Raw genomic sequence first — 21,004 nt, 5'->3', positions numbered from 1 at the left:
TGCCCCATGGAGTGGAAGCACGGAGTCTTAACCACTGGACCGCCAGGGCAGTCCCAGACACCGTTTTTACGTGCTTACAGAAAGATCCCCAAGCTAGAGCATTAGGCCAAGTGCAGAACTACGTACTCTTTTAAGGGTTAGATATTGCATATGCACAGATTGATCGATTTTCTCTGGGAGGACTCATGAAGCTGTTAATAGGAGTGCCTCTGGGGAAGGAAACTTCAAGTATACCTTTTGGTACAGGCTGAAGAGTTTTCTTTTCACAAAAGAGTAAAAATGACTTACCAGCCAAAAGAAAAACCCCATACCACAGACACAGAAGTATGGCCTCCTCGTAGGCACTGCCTCCATTCCCATCCTCACTGTCTCAAGCTGCTTGAGCTGCTTTTAACAGTTGAGGACAAACACAGACCACTGATTTTCTAAATCGGTTTTATTAATTGGCTTTATAGGCTAAAGTGCATAGTAAAGACAAAAAAGGAAATGTATACATAGCAAAGGGATGTTTTCTCACCAACATTAGAAAGACCTGAGATGCCTAAGTGTCAGTTCTAGGGAACACTGGACTGAGGGAATATGTATGCAGGCAGCGGGCCTGGGGGCTGGCTTCTGGTATGGACCTGGGACCTACAGAAGCTGCTGGCATGCTAACCCTGCCCAGGCAAAAGCTGCAATAGAGGGTGTTGGGACAAAAGGGTCACACTTTGGATAGGCGCTGCTGGTACCAAATGAGAGTTTAGTCCTTTCAGGGCCCTGGGGAACCAGCACGGCTACTGAGCCTCTCCTACTGCAGGGAAAGAAACCTCAACCATCCCAAAGTGCAAATCACAAGGAAGGGTACAGGGATCACTCCTTGGTTGGCCTGGGTCTGCTGCATAAGCCCCCAGCTGTGGTCTATCACACTTTCCCCCACTCTCAGTGAATATGTAACGTCAGGATTAGTCAGTGAAGTCTTTGTCTTATCACGTGCCTCCGTCTCCTGGAATGAGGGTGCCCAAGGAGGAGGGTAGGAGGAATTCTTGTGCTCCTTGAAAGGATAAGCAGTTCATAAACAACTCCTCTGGGCCTCTGTTTATTAGAGTGGAAGTGAGTCTGCAAGTTAGGTCCTGGCAATTTAGAATGAGTCTGCTTCACTGAGCTCCTATCTGCCTCTGGAGCACTGTGGAAAAAAACATCTGACTGAGTCAGGATCCAGAGATACTACTAGGTAGCCCTAGGTGGAAGCCCCAAACGTGCTCCAGGCAGTCTGTCCACTAACTTGCAGAAGAGAGAAGAGGAGAGACCTGTTAACTTCGCTCTCAGTTCTGGAGGTAAAGTGCTTACTCTAGAGCAGGGGTAAATCTAGAAACAAATGTGGGCAAGCCCTAAAAGTGGATCCTTAAATAGGTGCTAAGACTAAAAGAACAGTAATAAAAAACAAACTTCGGTTCTTTCATGGGGGAGCTGGCCCCAGCCATGTGGTGGCCGGGGCAAAAGGCAGCGGTATGTCATCTTCCTACATCATCCTCTGGATCTCCTCAAAGTTCATCAGGTTGTTGGCCGTGTCAGACCAGGCAGGGTGCTGGGCCCCATCCATCTCAGAAGCAAGCTGATTGCTTCTTTCCAGAGTATGGTTTATGCCCCCAATCACCTCCTTACAGTCAGGACACGTGCCCCTCTGCATGGCTCCCCCACAATCGCTAATCACATAGATGTGGCCATTGGGGCACTTGAACCAGTGGCCACGAGGGTAACCCATGGCTTTGACGATCTGCACTCGTTCTTCCTCTGAGATGCCCAGGCCAGAGCAGGGAAGGGTGGCTTTCAGAGCCTCCATCTTTCTCTGCACAAGCTGTTCATCCTCCCGGGTGAACTTACACGTCCCCTCGAGGATCTTCTGGACTCTGGAGACCTCTTCTGCTACGCTGCCTCTCACCTTCCCCTCTGCTATCTTGCAGCGGGTCAGCAGGTTCACCAGGTATGTGAGCCTCTGGATTTCACTTTGGAGGTCATCCAATTCCTGGCTGGTGAAGCTCAAACGCTTCCTGGCCAGCCACTCATGGACCTGGTCTAATCGAGTCCTCACTTTCTTTTGCTCTAAGACATGCACTTTTTTCAGGGAATCATACAGGCCAGCCAGGTGGTCATAGAAGCTGATGTAATTCTCAACAAGGCCCAGGTCCTTCACTGACAGATTTTTCTGGGCTAGCTTCTCTTTCAACATCAGGAAGTCTTCAGGGAGCAGCTGGTAGAGGAGATTCTTCCTCTCCAGTAGGGCCTTAAGTTGTTCCTGGCTGATTGCAATTTCCCCTGCTGAGCCCAAGATCTTTTCCTTGACAACTTCAATCTCTTCCAGCCGCTGTTTGATGCTGGTTCCGTACCTCAGATTTTTGCGGATGGGCACCTGGCAGATAGGGCAGACCTTCAACTTGATGGCAACTTCGTCATCCTTCTGCTCATTCATGTAGCGGTCCAGGGCTTGCACCTCAAAGATGTGGCTGCAGTCTTCCAGCTGTACAAAGCGGGCATCTGGCTCATCCTCAAAGCCAAAGAAGATTTGGGTGACTTCTTCCTGGTGGCAGACACGGCACTTCTTGGGGCATGGTTCCCCACACAAACCAATGCAGGGGTGGCCACAAGCCAGCAGCTTAGTACAAGGCACGTAGCATGGGGGTCGGTCACAGGGCTCAGAGCAGAGTTTGGTGCACTGGTAGTGCTGGCAGCGCCAGTCACAGGGTTCCACGCAGGGACTGCACAGTTCCCCACACTTCTTCTTGCACTGGCTGTGGACGCAGCGGTTCTGACAGGTCCGCTGGCAGGGTGGGCACTCGCCAATGCACGGCTCCTGACACTTGTGTGAACAGATGAGCAGGCGATTGCAGGGCTCTTGACAGCGCTCATGGAAGCGCCCTTTGAAGCAGCTGTGGCAGGAGCCTGGACATGGATGCCCGCAGTCCAAGATGGTGCCACACTTGGTGGTGCATTTGACTGGCAGGTCATACCTGAGGTCCTCCACATGGCCACACTTCACCTTCTGTCTGTGCCCACACTTGAGTTTCACGGTGACCTTTTCTGAGCACAACCGCACACAGTCTTCACCACATGGGTGGCTGCACCTGTGCCCACATTTCAGGACCTTGGGGCAAGGCTCTTGGCAGCAGAAATCTGACTCAGGCGTGGAACAAGGGACCATTTGTTCATGGCCGCACCGGAGAATGACTTTGGGCACCTTCACCTGACAAGGCTGACACTCCTGGAAGCAAACAAGGGGGCACCGATGCCCGTCTTGGCAGATCACCTTCTGGCATGGCTTCATGCACTGGAACTCCTTGTGCAAGGAGTCATAGGGGTGGCAGGCACGGGTGCAGACGTGCCCACAGCCCAGCCGGAACTCACAGGGTAGGCTGCAGCCTCCTTCGGGCACTTTCTGGAAGTCAGAAGCTTTGGATACTAAAGTGTGGGTAACAGGGTGGTTCTGGCAGCACAGCTGGAGGGCGCAGCCTATTTGATTGTTCTCTCGAAGGATATGGATGATCTTGCTCCACAAGGGCACCTTGGCCAGCATCTGCATGTTTCCAATGCAATACATTCCCTTCTTGGCACGGGATAAGGCCACGCAGATGCGGTTGGATATCTGCAGAAAACCCACCTTGCCTTCCTGGTTGCTGCGCACTAGTGAGAGGAGGACGATGTCATTCTCCTCCCCTTGGTATTTGTCCACCACATGGACCCTGACACCAGCAAATGTCTTGGCAGGCATGAGTTTGCGCAGGCAGAAGAGCTGCCCGGTATAGGTGGTGAGGATGGTGATCTGGGAGGGCAGGTATTCCTGGCACAGGAAGTACTTGCACAGCTCCACCACAAAGCGAGCCTCGTGCTGGTTCTGGTGGCTTTTGCCTTCTTGGATTTCCTGTTCAGGAAAGTTGTGTTCTACAAAGAAAAGGTTGGAAGAGACCCCCTGGAAAGAAAAAGAAGAGACACGTTAGAAGGTTCACTCATGGTAGTTTTTTCTATCTTCATGTGCGTTGGCCACTGACCCTGTTCCAGGGAGGGACCTTAGAAGGCTTCTGTATACTCTGTACCATAATCTTTAACTTATGAGCATTCCACTGTGCTGAATGCTTTATATACCTTATCTCCTTCAATACAATAATATTATGAGGCAGCAACCATTATTCTCATGTACAAAAGAAGACCCTGACCCTCAGAATTGGTATATAATTTGCTAAAGGTTACACAGCTACTAAATGGCAGAGCTGGGATTCAAAAACCCAGGTTTGTATTCTCAACTTCTATACTATTCCTCTTCTTAATAACTAGCTTTTTACTGTTTTGTTTTTTGTTTTTGTTTTTGGCCACATCGCATGGCTTGGGGGATCTTAGTTCCCAACCAGGGATCGAATCCGGGCCCTGGCAGTGAAAGCACCAAGTCCTAACCACTGGACGACCAGAGAATTCCCAATAGGTAGCTTTTTAAAAAGCTGGCTGTATTCCCTTCTGAAGGCCCTTTTTTGTCCTGAGGAAAATATATAACCTCCTAGGTTGCTGACAGCATCAGAGAAAGATCAGGTAGGGCAGATTCACCTTAATCTTCTCGTATTTGAGAACAGAGGGATGGTTCTCCAGATCCTGGTAAACGTGGGGTGTCAAAAGCCGGGCAATTTCAGGGCACATGCGGTGCTGAAACAAGACATGTATGTCATTAAAAACATGGGCAGAGAATAAAATGGACAGTTTTCTAAAGACTTAAGTTGCTAGTGGAAAATCTGGGGAGGTAACATTTGAAAAGAATAATAGGGAGAAAAGAGCAGAATATAAAACAGCTCCTTCATCTGACACAAATTCAACACAGGCTGAACTTGTGGTATTTTAAAACAAAAAAACAAAATAAATCTGACAGAGTCATTTAATTACTAAACTAGCATTATTTTAATGAAATAAAAATGCCAAGCTTTCTTGTTGGCATTTGGCAGGCTCCCAGGAGCCTTCTCCTGGATATTTGGTAGTAACAAAGGTCTAGCTTCTCACCTGGTAATTCAGACGGACAAAGGGAATGTTTACTTTCACCAGCCGTTCAAAGAGGGACACCTCAAGGTTGAAATTCTTGGCCAGATCATACACATTGGCACTGGGGCGCAGCTGAGAAGAGAAACACGTCTGAGGATTCTCCACTGAAAATGTATTTTAACCATCCATCCACCTACCCACCTATCAAATGTTTTTCAAGGGGCTTCTGTGTTCCAGGCACTGCTTTAGGTGTTAACCGGCTAAGGACAAAGAGTGACAAAGGCCATGAAGCCAAGAAATAAGGGTGATGTGACAGAATGCCCAGGGGTGGAGGTTCTTTACATAGGCCTCTCTGAACAGTGACATCTGAGTTGACACCAGCATGGAGGAAGTCACCAGTCATTCAAAGAGCAAGCCATAAGAGGGAGCAGAAAGAACAGAGGGTGGGAACACAGTGAGGAAATGAGATAGATGGTGGTATGAGGTGAGGTCAGAGAAGCAGGCTGAACCCTGAGAATACTGGCCTTTGTAGGCCACTTTAAGAAACTTGATTTTTTTTTTTAAATTTATTTATTATTTATTTATTTTTGGCTGCGCTGGGTCTTCGTTGCTGTGCACAGGCTTTCTCTACTTATGGCGAGCGGGGCTACCCTTCGTTGCGGTGCGCGGGCTTCTCATTGTGGTGGCTTCTCTTGTTGCGGAGCATGGGCTCTAGGCACATGGGCTTCAGTAGTTGCAGGGCGCAGGCTCAGTAGTTGTGGCTCACGGGCTCTAGAGCACAGGCTCAGTAGTTGTGGCGCATGGGCTTAGTTGCTCCGCGGCACGTGAGATCTTCCCGGACCTAGGGCTCGAACCTGTGTCCCCCACATTGGCAGGCAGATTCTTAACCACTGCGCCACCAGGGAAGCCCCAGAGGCTTGATTTTTATTTTAAGTGCAATGGGAAACCACTGGAGGGTTTTAAGCTGGGGAGTAACATGACCTGATTTACTTTTTTGAAAAGATTCACTTTGGCTCCTTTATGAAGAATGGATTAGAGGGTGGCAAAAATGGAAGCAGTGTGATGGGGAACATGCTGTTCTAACAGTCCACTTAAAAGGCCACGGTAGATTAAAAAGTAGCAAAGGGAACAGATGAAATGGATAATGCTACCTCTAAAACATGCCCCAAATCTAAGAGCACCTGCTCTTAGATTGAACATGGGAAGTGAGGAAAAGAGGTATCACAGAAAGCCACTAATAAGCTTGAGGACTGGTAAAGCAGAGACCAGAGTCTTCCTGTCTGATTCCTGATTCCACTCCTGCAGAGAGCCAACCCATCTTCCAGGGGCCCCTGGTCTACCTGCTGGTGGTCCCCAATCAGAATGAGGTGCTGGCAAGCTTTGCTCAGGGTGGCAATGGTGTGGGCCTCAAGGACTTCAGCAGCCTCTTCCACGATGACAATCCGAGGCTCCACCTTCTGCAGGATCTGGCGGTACTTGGCAGCACCTCGAGTCAAGAGAACAAAGAGACTTCTCTGAGCGGATGTACTGGACTCGCTGTGCCACTGGGCTTCTGGATTGGTGACCCCTGAGCCTGGGTCTGTTACAACCAAGTCCTCACATTGACCCAGGGCCACGGTGACCACTGGATGAGAATGAGTGCTGCTGGGTGGTCTCCAGAGCACCATCCCCATGTTGTCGCTGTTGAGGTTCTAAATGCAGTAGAAGCAAGTGGGTGAATTTCACCAAGAGAACCCTAAACACAGCTTGCTTTCAATAGCTTTTCATGGTATTTTCCTCTAACCTACTAAAGAAGTTTCTCTTTACCTGTCCTAGATAATCTGATAGGCATTTGGCATCAGTAGTGAACTCTATGCTTTCTTACCTGTTGTTGTCATTCCTACAACTTGGGCATCTTTCAGGATGTGCAGGTCTTCCTGGAGTCTCAGCTCAGCCATTCTCTCTGCTGACGTGCGGTACTGACGTTCATAGCTGAGGATCTTTCGGCGGGTGTCAGCCTGGTACATCTGTAGCCACAGCCTGGAGAATGTGAAGAACCAGGGAGAGGAAGCCATGTGCTTTTTGAGAAGGTGGAGGAACCCCCTTCAGTGTGCCCTGTGCATGAAGTGGAACCTACACCCTAGAGGAAGTTACAAGCCACAGAGAAAGGAGAGACCCAGATGTGCAGGGACCCAAGAGTCCAAAATGGCCAACAAAATGATGTGCAGGGAGATGTATATAAGTGGTCAGGAGCTAAGGAAGGAGGGGGATAAAGAACAGAGGTTAATTCCTGGACAAGAGCAAGGGACTTTAAAAGCTTCAAGAAGAATTTCTCACAAACTGTCCCTACTCCATTCCTGCCCAAGTCCCCACTCCTCCCCTCACATTACATGTAATTGTGGAGAATTACTTGTAACTCTCCACAAGTAAAACAGATCATGTCACCACTCTGCTGTAAAACCTTCCAGTGGTACTCTTCAGCCCTAAGAGGCCCTGCATAGTCTGGCCCCTGCCCACCTCTCTGACCTCACTTTCCATTGGTCTGAGCCACAGCCATGCTGGCTGCCTTCTTTCAATTTCTCAAACATGCTCCCTCCCACCTCGAGGCCTTTACCCATGTGGTCCCTGCAAGCTCATCTGCTCCCCCTTCCCAACTGGCCTTATTAATGCCTACTCATCTTCCAGATCTTGCCTCCCATGTCACTTTCCTGGATATCTCAGATCAGCTCAGCTCCCATGTTAATATTCTTAGCACTCCTTGCTCTTTTCTTCCTTGGTGTTGACGCCCATTTGTAACTTTTTATTTGTGGAACTAACTGATTTGTCTTTCTGGATAGCCTCTAAACGCCGTGAGGGTAGAACCAAGCGTGTCTATTCTATCCCATGGCTGCATCTAGCACTCAGCTCAGTGGGGTGCTCAATCAATCGTCGGTTAACACTAATGTTGAAGATCTGAAGGGCTTATATTCTAGGAACAGGAAAGGAACCCCCTGGGGAAATTACATGGGCTGGCTGGGGCTGGGGGTAGGTGGCGGGTGGATGGGCACAGTACCTATAAAGCTGCCAGCGAGAATTCAGGTCCAGCTGCCAAACATCCTGGATTTCACTGGCCTCAGCCTCAGTCATGGTGTTCAGCTTGCGAAGCTCAACCTTCACTTTCCTCTTCATTTTCTTTTTCTGGCTGCGCTGGGTCTGTAGATATCAATACCAGTCAGAGTCACTGAGTAGAGGTGGGCCTGGTTCTAAGCCCGAGGTGGGGGCCAGAGCACATTTAAAAAAGGAGCTGTCATCTCTGATGAACTTCTCTAAGTGTCTCACACTCTCCCAACAGATATTTCATTGCTAAACGATGGCTCTGGAGCCAGTTTGTCTGGGTTCAAAGTCCCATCTACCTCTTATTTGTTGCGGGACCTAGAGTAAGTTACTGAACCTGAACCTCTATGTGCCTAAGCATCCCCTTCTATAAAATGGGAATAATAATACTACCTCTTCACAGAGTTGCTGGATTGACTGAAGGAGTAAATACATGTAAAGCACTTTAGCAGAGTGCTGGCACTAGTTATTACTGAACATCTTTGACCACAGTCTGCTTCTCATTCCTAAAACATATGTCATGACAGTAGTGGAGGTGCGTCTCTCTTGTTAAATGCCATACAGGTCCTGCTAAGATGGTCTTAATGCCGTTATATCAAGATAGTACCTTTAACAAGTGGGTAGAAGGCACCATTTTGGAGAAAGTGCTCCCCCCTGGCTCTGCATGAGTCTTCAGAAGGACTGGCATGCCAGATAGATGTCACAATACTATGGACCCCCCTCCGCTTCAAAACCAAACAATTCAACTCCTCCGCAGGCCACATGGCAGAGATGCCCAATCCGTGCTTCCAAGTATTGGGCTCATGATTCTGTCCCTCACATAGTGATGTTGAACTGAACTAGGAGATCAAATTCAAAGCCAGCAGACTGGAGAAAGCTGCATTCAAAGCTGCCCTTGGAAGTCCCTTAAATCATCAGTGGGGTTCAGTGCTCTATTGTCAGAGTAAGACACGGTAAATTCTGAGGACCACTGGGTTCTACCAAAGGAAGGAGCAGACAGAAAGTCTGAGCATTTATACTATTCTGGCTCTAAGAGAAATATCAAATTTCAGAGTGATTGAAGGATGAATATTCCATCCAGTCTACATAGCTTACTTCATTCTGTTTTACTTGAATCCTCTAAAATCTTAATGCACAGACTTGTTTGTAGTTGAAAAGAGAATATTCATGAAAGCACCAAGCACTGAGACCATAAGTGTTTGATCTGACTCACATGTGCTGCGCTACTCTAAAAGTTCAAGAGCAGCACTTGGTTACCTGCTTCCTGTCTTTCTAAGTTAGCATTTCTTGCCAGGGCCCCTCTAAAAGGCCATAAGTTTTATACTCTTGGAAACTGGACCTATCTTATACTAGGATTAGGTTGTAAAAGGGTAAATTAAGCTAACTATGAGGATGAAGTGAACACAGTGCAACAGAAGTGAGTGAAAATCTGGGGCTGCGGTTCTGGTCAGAACAGATGCTCTCAGGCCTGTTTCAGGAGAGTTACCCACACCCACCTGGCAGTAATTACTGAACTCCCCTTTCCCACTCTGTTAGGACTTTCAGGGGCTACGAGGAAGTGAGTTTACCTCCCACTCTCCTGCAGCCTGCTCCTGCCCGGCTGCTGTCCCGGGGCCATAGTTGTCTAGCCTCATGGCCAGAAGCACTTTAGCCAACTCCTGTACTGCCCCATTCTCTTCCTTCTTCCGTCGCCGGGGCCTCACCACCTCTTCCTCCTCAATCATCCGGTCTGCTTGAATCAGTTCAGCCTCCTCTGCGATCTCAATCAGCGAACCCTCCTCTTCCCCTTCTTCCTCCTCCTCGTCCCCTTCTGCCTGGGCTAAAAGAGGAAAGCAAGCAGGACAGGGATGGAGACTCTTGAAGTCAAAGGACGAAAAAGGGTACCTATAAGAGCTTAGATGCATGAAGACATTCTTAAGGGGTTTAAGTGGTTACCTCTGAGTAGGGAAATGGGAGGAATGAGAGGGGAGAGAGACTTAGGTTTCCTTGCATACATTTTTGTTACATTTAAAAAATCACATGAATGTATGCCTTTTTAAGGAAGGTTTTACTTATGTCAAATACATATACAAAGGAAAGTATACAATGTAAATGTGCAACATAAAGGATTATAAAAATATATAAAATGAACATCCAAGTACCTTCCACCCAACTTAAGAAGCAGAAAGTTACCAATTTCTTTGAAGACCCTTGTGGGCTCTACTAACCTGAATTCTATATTAGTCATTCCTCCCTTTTAACTGTACCACATACATAATGTATATATATCTTCAAACAACAACACATCATCTAGTTTTGACTTTTCTGACCTCTATATAAATGAAATCATACTGTACATATCAATATTTTCCTATAACTTGCTTTTTTCATTCAGCATGTTTTTGAGAGTCACACGTATTGCTGTATATGCTGTAATTCAATCCTTTTCACAGTTGTATCCATTATCTGAATAGATTGTAAATTATCCATCTGGTGTACAAATGTGGATGGATATTTGAGTTCCTTCTGCTTTCCTATTATCATAAAGTGGTTTTGCCAATTAATATCACCATTAGCCTCATATCAGAGTTCCCACTGCTCCACATTCTTTCAATGTGGGATTATATCAAACATTTTAATTTTTGCCAATCTAGTAGGTGTGTAATAGTATATCACTGTAGTTTTAATTCCTCTCATTTCTAATGAGCACTTTTCATGTTTATTGACCATGAGGATTTATTTTGTGATGTGCTTATTAAAAGTCTTTTATCTGTTTTCCTATTAAGCTATTATTTGTCTTTTTCTGATTGATTATAATAGCTCTTTATAAATTCTGGGCATTACTTTTAAGTCCTGCTCTTCTAGTCTTTACCATATCCCACCTTAAGATGTGATTCTAGGTAGACATGCACCTCTTACCTGTATTTTCAGGTCCTGCTGGAGCAACACTTTGGGTGAAAGAACCAACACCCACACCCAGCCACTCCAGCATCATGGAACGCTTCCAGCCCTGGAAGCAAACCCATTCGCTATCCTGAGGAAAGAATTATTAGTCATGAGAATTCTATGACAACTAGCATGAAGGAAAGGAAAGGTCTTCTCAAAGGATCAAGAGGTAATTCCCTTAAAATTCTCTTAAAAATGCAACGTTTGGGCAACTGGATCATTTAATATGACTTGCATAGATTTAAAAACAAAAATTTCCTGCCTCTTTTGAAAAAATCAGGAGCTATGGGAGCAATGAGCCTGCACTCCTAAATGGCAACAAATGGCTCAAGTGGGCTGCTGCCACCCCTTTTCCAACTTGCCTCAGTCCTTGCTGCTTCCCGACACCTCACATCTAGCCTGCTTCAGTCCTTTATAGGACTCTGACTGACCCTTTTAGGCTTTTGGGCTTGAAACCCTGGAAATCACCAACCCACTGATAGTAGAGCTACCATCTCACTGGATTCCTGGCCAACCACTTTACAGAGATCATGTCAGGGACTTCCCTGGTGGTCCAGTGGTTTAGACTCTGTGCTTCCACTTCAGGGGGCACGGGTTTGATCCCTGGTTGAGGAACTAAGATCCCCACATGCTGCACAGTACAGCCAACAAAGAAAAAAAAAAACAATACACAGATAGTATCAGATACTTCTTATAATATCCTTTGAAGGCAGGCATTATTATTATTCCTGCTTGACTGCTGAGGGACCTGAGGATCACACCGGCTCAAGTCACAAGTCTGTGTGACCAGTCTGTCAAGTCCCAGGCCCTCTATATGTGCTAGGTTGCCTCGTTATGATTTTGTTTAATTTAACAAGCACTTAGAGCACACTTATTAAATCGAGGTTTACAAATAGAGGTTTACAAATATTGACTTGTTTATTCAATAACAATCCTATAAGAATTAAGTTGATCTGTAAGAAACTGCCATTTTTGCAAGTTAAATTTAAAAATATTGGCAATTTCACGTGGTTCAACTTAATGTTATTATCCGCACTTTTTTTTTTTTTTTTTTTTGCCACGCCTCACGGCTTGCAGGATCTTAGTTCCCCGACCAGGGATCGAACCCGTGTCCCCTGCAGTGGAAGGTTGGAGTCTTAACCACTGGACCTCCAGGGAAGTCCCTATCCCCACTTTATAAAAGAGGAAACAGGAACAAGAAAATTAAGTAACTTGCCTAGAGCAAAATCAGTATTCACATCCAGCAGACTGGCTCCAGAGTCTTGTTTCTGACTAGTATATTCAGCTGCCTTTTTCTCACGAAGAGGAACTTTTCACATCACAGCAGCATCTTAGCAGATTATAGCTAATACTTTGGACTGCTACTTGTGCTGCCAAATATGGGGACAAGAGAGATGCTTGTGCCCCACAAGATGGCCCCTACCTGTATCGGTCCATTCATCAGGCTTTTCCAGTGCTGGAGGGAGATGTACTTCTCCAGATGCTGTTCCCGTAGTACGCCACGCATGGTGCACTCCAGAGTCTGGGCCCCTTCATGCAGCTCTTGCTCTGACTCTTTCATTTGTGTCATGATCTATATCAAGAACAGAGGGAAAGAAATGATGATGAAGTATCATCATGCCCCAAACTCAGTCTCTGCCTTGAGGGAAAACAAAGCTAACACAGGAACAGCCAGTCTTAAAACCAAAGGATTAATATCTAAAATGTCTAAAAACCTCCTACCAACTAGTAAGAAAAGGAAACAAATAATACAACAGAAAAACAGGCCAAATATACTGTGGTAGAGACTTCTCTCTTTTTTCCTTAGTAATAAGAACTCAAAGTTTTGGTTGGGCACAATGCTGCCCAGCTAGAAGATGATACTTACCTGGTCAACAGGCTGTAAGTAAAAGTGCTATGGGTGGTTTTGGGGAAGTAGCTTTAAGGCCCTGGCAGGGGCTGGGAGGGGTGGTGTGCCCTTTTCTGTCCTTTCCCCATCTTGGATTATGAGGGCAAAGATCACACCGTAGGATTACCTGAATGGAATGCTGGAAGGAACCAGGGTCCTTCACAGCTTTGTGGAGCCTCCCTATCTCCCCTGGACTGCCTACCCAGAAAGCCACTGCTACCTTGGTTAGTTCTCCCTTGAGCTACCTCAGATCTCCGAAGCTGGGACTTACACTCATGTAGGCCCTTCGGAGGTGCATGGGGAGGTTGCGGCGGAATTCCCGCTTGTTCCTCAGCTCCCTCAGGGTGAACTGCTTCAGGATTTCACTGTTGCTCCTTCCACCTACCCGCACAATGCTGGTCTTTTGACACTTATAGATGCCTGTGGAGCAAAGCAGAGCATGGCACAGTTAAGAGGAGCTATGCTGGATTCTCTCAGGTGAGAGCTGTATATGTTTGGGATGTTGTTGCAGCTGGTCCCTTAGGGTACAAACCGGTACTTACAGGGAACCTACCCCACCAGTGAACAAGAAGGCCCCAGAGATGATGTGACCTGCAGAGCAGTAAAGTGTGGTGCTTAAGAGCACAGGCTTTAGAATCAGACACTTGGGGACCCAAGTCTCATCTGTACCACTTACTGCTATGTAACCTGGGACAGGTTACTTAAGTTGAGCCTCAGTTTCTTTGTCTGTGATTTGAAGACAGTAATACTTTCCTTATAGGGCTATAGTCTGGATAAATGAGAGAGTATCCTTATAGCTCCTAGGGAGGGCCTGGCCCAAAGTAAGCATTAGTAAATGTTCTCTATTATTCACTCTACAGATATTTACTGATTGCTTATTATGTGCCAGGCATGTGTTAGTTTCTGAAGATACAGTCGTCAAAACACAGGCTCAGTTCCTCATTTGTTTTCATGTCTCACAGTCTACCAGAGAAGATACATATTAAACATTTTATCATAATAAAACTTAATACTATAAATACATGCTAAAAGTGTGTAACAGGGTACCTTAACTAGTTTGGGTGGGGTAGAGATCTAATTTTTGAGGATCTAATTTAAACTGATACTCTAGGAATATGGAAGATTTAATCTAGGTGAAAGGAGGATATGAAAGAGTGGAAAATAATAGTCTAAGCATTATTTTCCAAAGGAAAAACAAATACTTATTCATTCATTTATGCAATTAGTATTGTTTGAGTGTCTAGTATGTGCCAGGATCTGTGAATACAGCAAGACACAGGACCAATCCACTTAGTGTTTATAGTCTAGGGTAGAGACACATACAAATAAATTGGTACATATATGCTAATTAAGTATTTGAAGAAAAAAATACAAAAGGAGTCTTAACCTTGTCTGGGGCCAAGAGGGCAAGTCCACATGAAGTGAGACCTGAGGAATCAGCTGGAGCCATCCAGGCTGGATGCATCAAGATGGAGACAGCAGGAGAAAGAAAAAGTACATGCTAGGCAGAGGGAACAGCATGGGCCAAGGGAGAAGCTGGAGGAAGTCAAGAAACTGTAGACAGTCAGGGTTGCTGGAGTTAGAGAGAACAAGGGAAGAGGCAGGAGATGAGGTTCAGAATTAGGCTGGAGCAAACCACACACAGCCTTTCAGGTTGTGGACTTTATCCAAAGAGCAATAGAAAGCTACTGAACTTGCTGACGGTTCAACTACAAATGTCTTAATAGAGAACTTTTTTTTTTTGGCCACACCGCACAGCTTGCAGGATCGCAGTTCCCTGACCAGGGATTGAACCCGGGCCACAGCAGTGAAAGCCCAGAATCCTAACCACCAAGCCACCAGGGAACTCCCAACAGAGAACAATTTTGCCTACAGATATTACCTTCCAGAAACTGGTCCAAAGCATGATTAGTGTAACACACAACCAAGATGGGGAACTTCTGGAGGCTAATTTGCCAAACAGCCTCGTTGGTTAGAAGGGCCTGAACAATTTTTAGACCCACATAGGTTTTGCCTAAAAAACAAGGAAAAAGGAGAGTTAAAAAACTTAGAGACTTTCTAAAAGGAGTAATTACATACAGCAAATTATTATTATTATTTAAAAATTTAAGGTAATATATTGAGATGGTTTAAAATCCTAGAAGCACAAATGGGTGTATTATGTCCTACTCACTCTTCTGTCCCCAGCCACCTAGTTCCTCTTGGAAGCACCCAGTGTTACTAGTTTCTTGCGTAACTTTCCAGAGGTAGTCATTCTATGCACAAACAAAAACGAATATACAGTCTTTTTCTAGCCTTCCCCCTTCTTTTAAAATACAAACAGTAGCAGACTATTTTCACTGTTCTACATCTTGCTTTTTTCACTTAATATATCTTGGAGGTAGTTCTCTATCAGTACATAGAAAGAATCCTCTTTTTGTTTTTCAGGGCTGTAAGGCATTTTTTTAGCCAGGTTTCTGTTGATGGACGTATACATTGTTTCTAATCTCATATGGCAAATTATTTAGAAATGCTTTTTTTTTTAAAATAAATTTATTTATTTTATTTATTTTTGGCTGTGTTGGGTCTTCGTTGCTGCACGCGGGCTTTCTCTAGTTGCGGTGAGCGGGGGTTGCTCTTTGTTGTGGTGCGTGGGCTTCTTATTGTAGGGCTTCTCTTGTTGCAGAGCACGGGCTCTAGGCACGCGGGCTTCAGTAGTTGTGTCACGTGGGCTCAGTAGTTGTGGCTGGCGGGCTCTAGAGCACAGGTTCAGTAGTTGTGGCGCACGGGCTTACCTGCTCCGCGGCATGCGGGATCTTCCCGGACCAGGGCTCGAACCTGTGTCCCCTGCATTGGCAGGTGGATTCTTAACCACTGTGCCACCAGGGAAGCCCTAGAAATGCTTTTACTATACCACAGTAGACTTGCCTTTGTCATAGAAGTGAAAAACTCACAGAAATCAACATTGGAGTTAGAGTTATGGGCTCATTAGTAAATGGCCAATAATTAATTGTTTACAAACAGCTAAATTCTTACGTTGTGTCAAGCTGAGAAGGTAGCCACTGTCCTAAAAAATACTCAGTGTTGAGTGAGCAATACAAGAAAATAAAAAATTTCAGTACAGCTGAATACTTTTCAGTATAGATAAATAACAATTTCTTGCTTCCTTTTTTTTCTTCAAATAATATGTATTGAGTGCCAAACAGGTGTTAGACACTGGGTTAGGTGCAAGAAATACAATGGTGAGCAAAACAGCCATGGTTCTTATCTTCCTGGACCTGACAGACTTGCAGAAGAGAAAGATAATTCATCACACAAACAAATGTAAAAATCACAAATGTGGGAAATGAGAAATACATGGTACCAAGAAAACAAATAATTGGGATTCTGGCCTACTCAATGAGATTAGAAGAGGCTTCCCTGGGAAAGTGATAACTGAGTAAGAGCAGGCAAGGGGGAATAGGGATGGACTGGTTGGGAGGTTCCTGACATCTTCCAGTGAGTGAGGACAAGGCCTGGCTCCAGCAGTTGAGATAAGTAGGCAGACTGTGGAGAAGTTTCAGAGGTAAACTTGATTGGAACTTGCTAATGGTTTGGCTGGGGTGGGGAACAGAAAAGGATAACTCCTATGTTTCTAATTTGGAGGACTAGATGGCTAAGGAGTCCTCCAGAGGAAAGAAAATCTTTATAATTCAATATTTACCCCATTCTCTCCTACTGCTTCCTTCCCCGTAGAATGGATACTTTTCCGGATTTCCACCTCAAAAATGACCCCCTTTGTCACATCCCTCTCAAACTCACAGGTAGGCTGTTTCTTAGTAGCTCTGTGTGTGTGTGTGTGTGTGTGTGTCAACCTAGCGTGAAATGATTACATTATTACTATATTTGGAGCTAAGAGTCTCAATTCAAATGATAACATTAGGGGAAATTAGTTGCAACATGCATATTTTGAATATACAAACAGCGCCTATAAATCAGTAAGAAAAACAAACCATTCAACAGAAATATGGCAAATACGAAAAGGCAATCCACAGAAACAGTTATATAAATAGCTAATAAAGACAAAAAAGGATATTTAATCTCACTCTTGATTAAAGAAATACAAATTAACCACTGTGATATACACTTCCAGAGGGCAATTTGGCACTATCTATTAAAATTACTAATCCACATATTCTTTGATTCAGTTAGGGATTTCTCTCCTGGATATATTCTGCTTCTGTGTGAAATGACTCACAAACAAGGTTATTCACTGACCTATTGTTTGTATCAGTAAATCTTTCCATAGGGAACTGGTTAAGAGATTATGAGCTATCTATACAATGGAATATTATGCAGCCACAAACAGGAGTGAGATAGTACTTATGCACCAGTATGAAAGGATCACCAAGATATTTTATAAGTGAGCAAGCAAAACACATGCAAAGTGTTTTCTAGCATAATGAGTCAAAAAAGAGTGGGGGGAAATAAATATAAGTATGCATTTGCTTGAATATTCATAGAATATCTCAGGAAGGATAAACAGGAAGACAATAACATTGTTTGCTTTAGATAAAGGAACTGAGTGGGATGGTGGGAGGAGAGAGACGTGGAATTTTCAAAATATTTGAACCATTTTTTATTAAAACATAAAGTTAAAATTAATAATGAGCCAAAAACTCTAACCTCTCAGATCAGCAAAAACTGCTGATGAGCAAAGACTGATAACATACAACAATGCTGGAAAGTATATAAGGAAATGGGAACACTAATTCATTCTCGGTGGCAGTACAAACTGGTACATCTTTTTTCTTCTTCTAAAGCCCTGAAAGCATCACTTTAATTATGCAGATTTTCCCATCATATGGGTGTTTCTTATCAGAAAGAACTTTCCATTTTGTTACATTAATTTTTTATCATGAGTTGCCATTATTTTATCATTATTTTTAAAGAACCTCTTCCTGTTGTTTATTTTTTAAATATTCTTTCGGGAGGGTAATTTAGCAGTACCTACCCTAACTATTAATGTGAATTCCCACGTTAGGAAAAAAACTACAGAAATAATAAGCAGAGTACTCAGAGATAAACACACACAGATATAGATTATGAATACTTATTAAGCACTGTCTATGAAACCAAAAAAAAAAAAATCTTGGTGCATTCATGCCATGAATGCAGGCATGGTAAAAAAGAGTGAGGTATATTTCTAAATGTGACTGTAGTGTAAAGAATGTAAAAATATCCCTAACATGTTGTTATATACATATATATAAATTGTAGGCCAATCTATAGAGCATAATCTTGTTTTTGTTATTTAAAACATAGGAAAAGTGTGCTATGTAAACATATAAATACACATAAAGACACAAAGATATATCAGTTTTAACTTTGGAAAACATCTCAAAAGACACATGTCAAACTGCTAATAGTACCTATCATCTCAGAGGAGGATTAGAGAGTGGCACATGGGGAGGAGGATGTAGGGAGGTATATTTCCAAGAGAAGCAAGTTCAGTGTGGTAGATAGAGAAGCCAGGAGCCGGCTTCTAGACTGCCTGAGTTCTAGTCTTAGGTCTGTCACTTGTCATCTGTGTGAGCTTCAAGATATTATTCAACCTCTCCTTGCCTTAGTTTTTTTCATCTGTAAAATGGAATGGTTTCTACCTCACAGAGTTGCAATGAGTTAACATATGCAAATCATATACAGCAGTATTTGGTGTCCAGTGCTATTATATACTTGATATATTTAACTTAAATTTATATAAGATCAAGCAAATTAATATAGCCTGCGACGAAGCAGAAGTAATGCATCTCCCTAAGTCTGACTCCTCAGTAGTCTTACTACGCATACCAATGCTGGAAAATCACTGGAAAATCACTATGAGAAGCTGCTTTTTAAACAAGTTCAATGCCCATTTCAGGGGAATGTTTTAAACTGAGACATTCCATAAACCTAGAGTCAAGCCTCCCTTGCCTATCTCATAGGGCAGATGTCATGTGCTCTGAAAAATTTCCTCTTACCTGTTCCAGGAGGTCCTTGAATAATAGCCAGTTCTCTTGTGAGAGCAAACTGCAAGGCTTCCATCTGGGAGTCGTCCAGCTTCAGGGTTTCTTTTGAGGGCCACTGGCTGGGGTCTAAGACATTAACTCTGGCATGTCTCAAGCCCTCAGTATTCCTCAGAGATTCTCCAGTGGCCGAGGGATTCTTTATTAAGGGAGTGAAATCATATCTGCCCCCCATTAGCAAGTACCTTGGCTCCTTCACATAAGAGTCACACTCCACGATGTTCCTCTGGAAGGGGACGTCTTCCTCTTGGACTTCCTGGAGTCCTTCTAGGACGTGCCTATAGGCCTCAAAGTATGCGGTTGTCTCCACCATGAGGAAAGAGTCAGAGGGCTGGACATCTGCTAGCAGCTGTTGGCTCTGCTCATTGAAACAGAGCTGGACAATTCCTCGGCAGAGATCTTCCTGCTCCCGATTAGACACAGTGGCAAAAAGAAATGTCTCAAAGTTGTCCTTGGACATGCACACCAAGGACCCATAGAGCAATCGCTTGGAGTTCTGCCAGCGAACAAACTTCAGTGGTTTTGTGTCAAATTGCACCTTGTAGACAATGCCTGTTGACGAACACACGGGGGTGATAATCCTGGTATCAAAGTAGATTCGGATGTCATCAAACTTTCTCTTCCTCAGGCCTTGGTCTTCAAAGCTTTGGAGAAGTTCCAAAATGCCCTCTCGCAGGGGTCTGACAAAATCTTCTCGCAGAAGTCGGAAGTGGGTATCCAGATAGACAGCAGTGCTGTCATATTTTCCAGAAATGATGTTGGGGCGAAGGAATGGCCTCTCGTCCAAGTGCACTTCATTGTAAGTGGGGTAAATGGGCATGGTCCGGTAGCTCTCAACATGGTCTTCTGCCTCAGGCTGCGCAAGAGTGTAGGTGTCCACTCTTAAAGTGCCCTCTCGTCTCTTTTCCTGCAGATGTTCGATGATGGTCTGGACCTTTTCCAGGTTCTTCTCTGTCTCTTCTTCTATGTCAACACCAGAGGCTCTCAAAGCATTAAGAGAAGCTGGCAGGAGAGAAATAAGCATGGAAGTTTCCTGCACAGAGCTGGCAGGGAAGACACTTACAAGATCCTGGAGGAGGGAGATGATGTTGCTAATGTGTTCTGGATACTGGTTTCGAACATGGGGGGTGGATTCAGTGATCATCCCTACCACATAAGCTGGCAAGCAGACTTTGAGGAATTTGGAATTCTTCAATATGCCCAGAACATGGAGAACGCTGTGGCGGTCCATTTTGGAACTGCAAGCCTTCCGAAGAACTTGACAGATGAGCTCAAGGAAGCTGGACTTCATAAAAGAATGAGACAAGAGCTCCTTCAGTCCTAAACTTGTGGCAAGTGTGATGACCACCTCAGAGGGATCTTTCTGCAGAAGACTTTCTAGGAACTTGTAGCCCAGTTTCTTCACCTGCTGTGGCTGTTCTGCAGGCTTTTGGTGGGGGTTCCGCCACTGCTGAAAGTTTTCATCGGATCGTGGTGGTCTGCGGTTTCTTCCCTCCTGGTTGCCATTTCTCCGCCTGGTGTCATTCTCCTGACCATGTCTTTGGCCTCTAGGTTCATCATTGGCGTGCCCCTCCTGGTTCCTCCTTCCCTGATGTGGGTTCCTGCCAATAGCCCCAAACCTCTCTTCTCTTTGCCGATGAGGAACAGGATGGTTGTTGGCCCTAGGATGCCTTCCGGGCTGGTTGGCTCCTCCTCTGAGAGCACTGGCTGGTGGATTATTGGCCTGATTTCTAGCTCTTGGTGGTAATTCTCCATCCACAGGCCCTAAACACAATGGGAATTTTGGGTAAGCACAACGATATGAACATACTTTCATTTTCCAAAACAACTAAGGAGCTTAGGTTTTATTTGGAGAGAAAACAGGTTTCCGACCAAGTCGTGATAAATATAAAATAGTTTACAATGGTTGTTGTATATAATACGAAAATATTGTTTTTTCAAAGGGTGCAAAGAAAAAATAAACATTTGTTGAGTGCCTAATACATGATAGAGGATAACTACTCATTTAATCCTCACAAGCTGGGATTATTTCAGAGGCTCAAAAAGGTCATCTCATTGCTTTCAGTCTCTTACCAGTACCAAACAACAGTGAGAGCATGAGTTTCAC

At 44.7% G+C, this 21,004-nt stretch overlaps 1 protein-coding gene across 1 annotated transcript; it reads right to left on the bottom strand.

Annotated features, from left to right (window-relative positions):
* Positions 1–418: 418 nt before the first annotated feature.
* Positions 419–20,933, bottom strand: ZNFX1 (zinc finger NFX1-type containing 1). The gene is made up of 12 exons (XM_036825649.1): positions 18,853–20,933; positions 14,757–14,888; positions 13,146–13,294; positions 12,410–12,559; positions 10,960–11,074; positions 9,630–9,880; positions 8,021–8,160; positions 6,854–7,008; positions 6,330–6,475; positions 5,011–5,121; positions 4,567–4,662; positions 419–3,940 (listed from the first exon to the last, which is right to left on the bottom strand). Exons 1-12 carry the CDS (start codon positions 20,711–20,713, stop codon positions 1,499–1,501), a joined length of 5,748 nt encoding a protein of 1,915 aa, XP_036681544.1. The 5' UTR covers positions 20,714–20,933; the 3' UTR covers positions 419–1,498.
* Positions 20,934–21,004: the final 71 nt, after the last annotated feature.

The sequence above is a fragment of the Balaenoptera musculus genome, chromosome 15 (genome assembly GCF_009873245.2).
Source record: "Balaenoptera musculus isolate JJ_BM4_2016_0621 chromosome 15, mBalMus1.pri.v3, whole genome shotgun sequence".
NCBI classification, from domain to species: domain Eukaryota; kingdom Metazoa; phylum Chordata; class Mammalia; order Artiodactyla; family Balaenopteridae; genus Balaenoptera; species Balaenoptera musculus.
This window is presented reverse-complemented; position numbering and strand designations above follow the sequence as displayed.

Coding starts and splice junctions, on each gene's coding strand:
- ZNFX1 (XM_036825649.1), bottom strand. CDS start 20,713: ATGAAAGTATGTTCATATCGTTGTGCTTACCCAAAATTCCCATTGTGT. Junction 14,889..18,852: donor TCAAGGACCTCCTGGAACAG/GTAAGAGGAAAT, acceptor CTTGTTTTTTAG/GCAAAACCTATGTGGGTCTA. Junction 7,009..8,020: donor TCTCGCTGGCAGCTTTATAG/GTACTGTGCCCA, acceptor CACATTCTCCAG/GCTGTGGCTACAGATGTACC.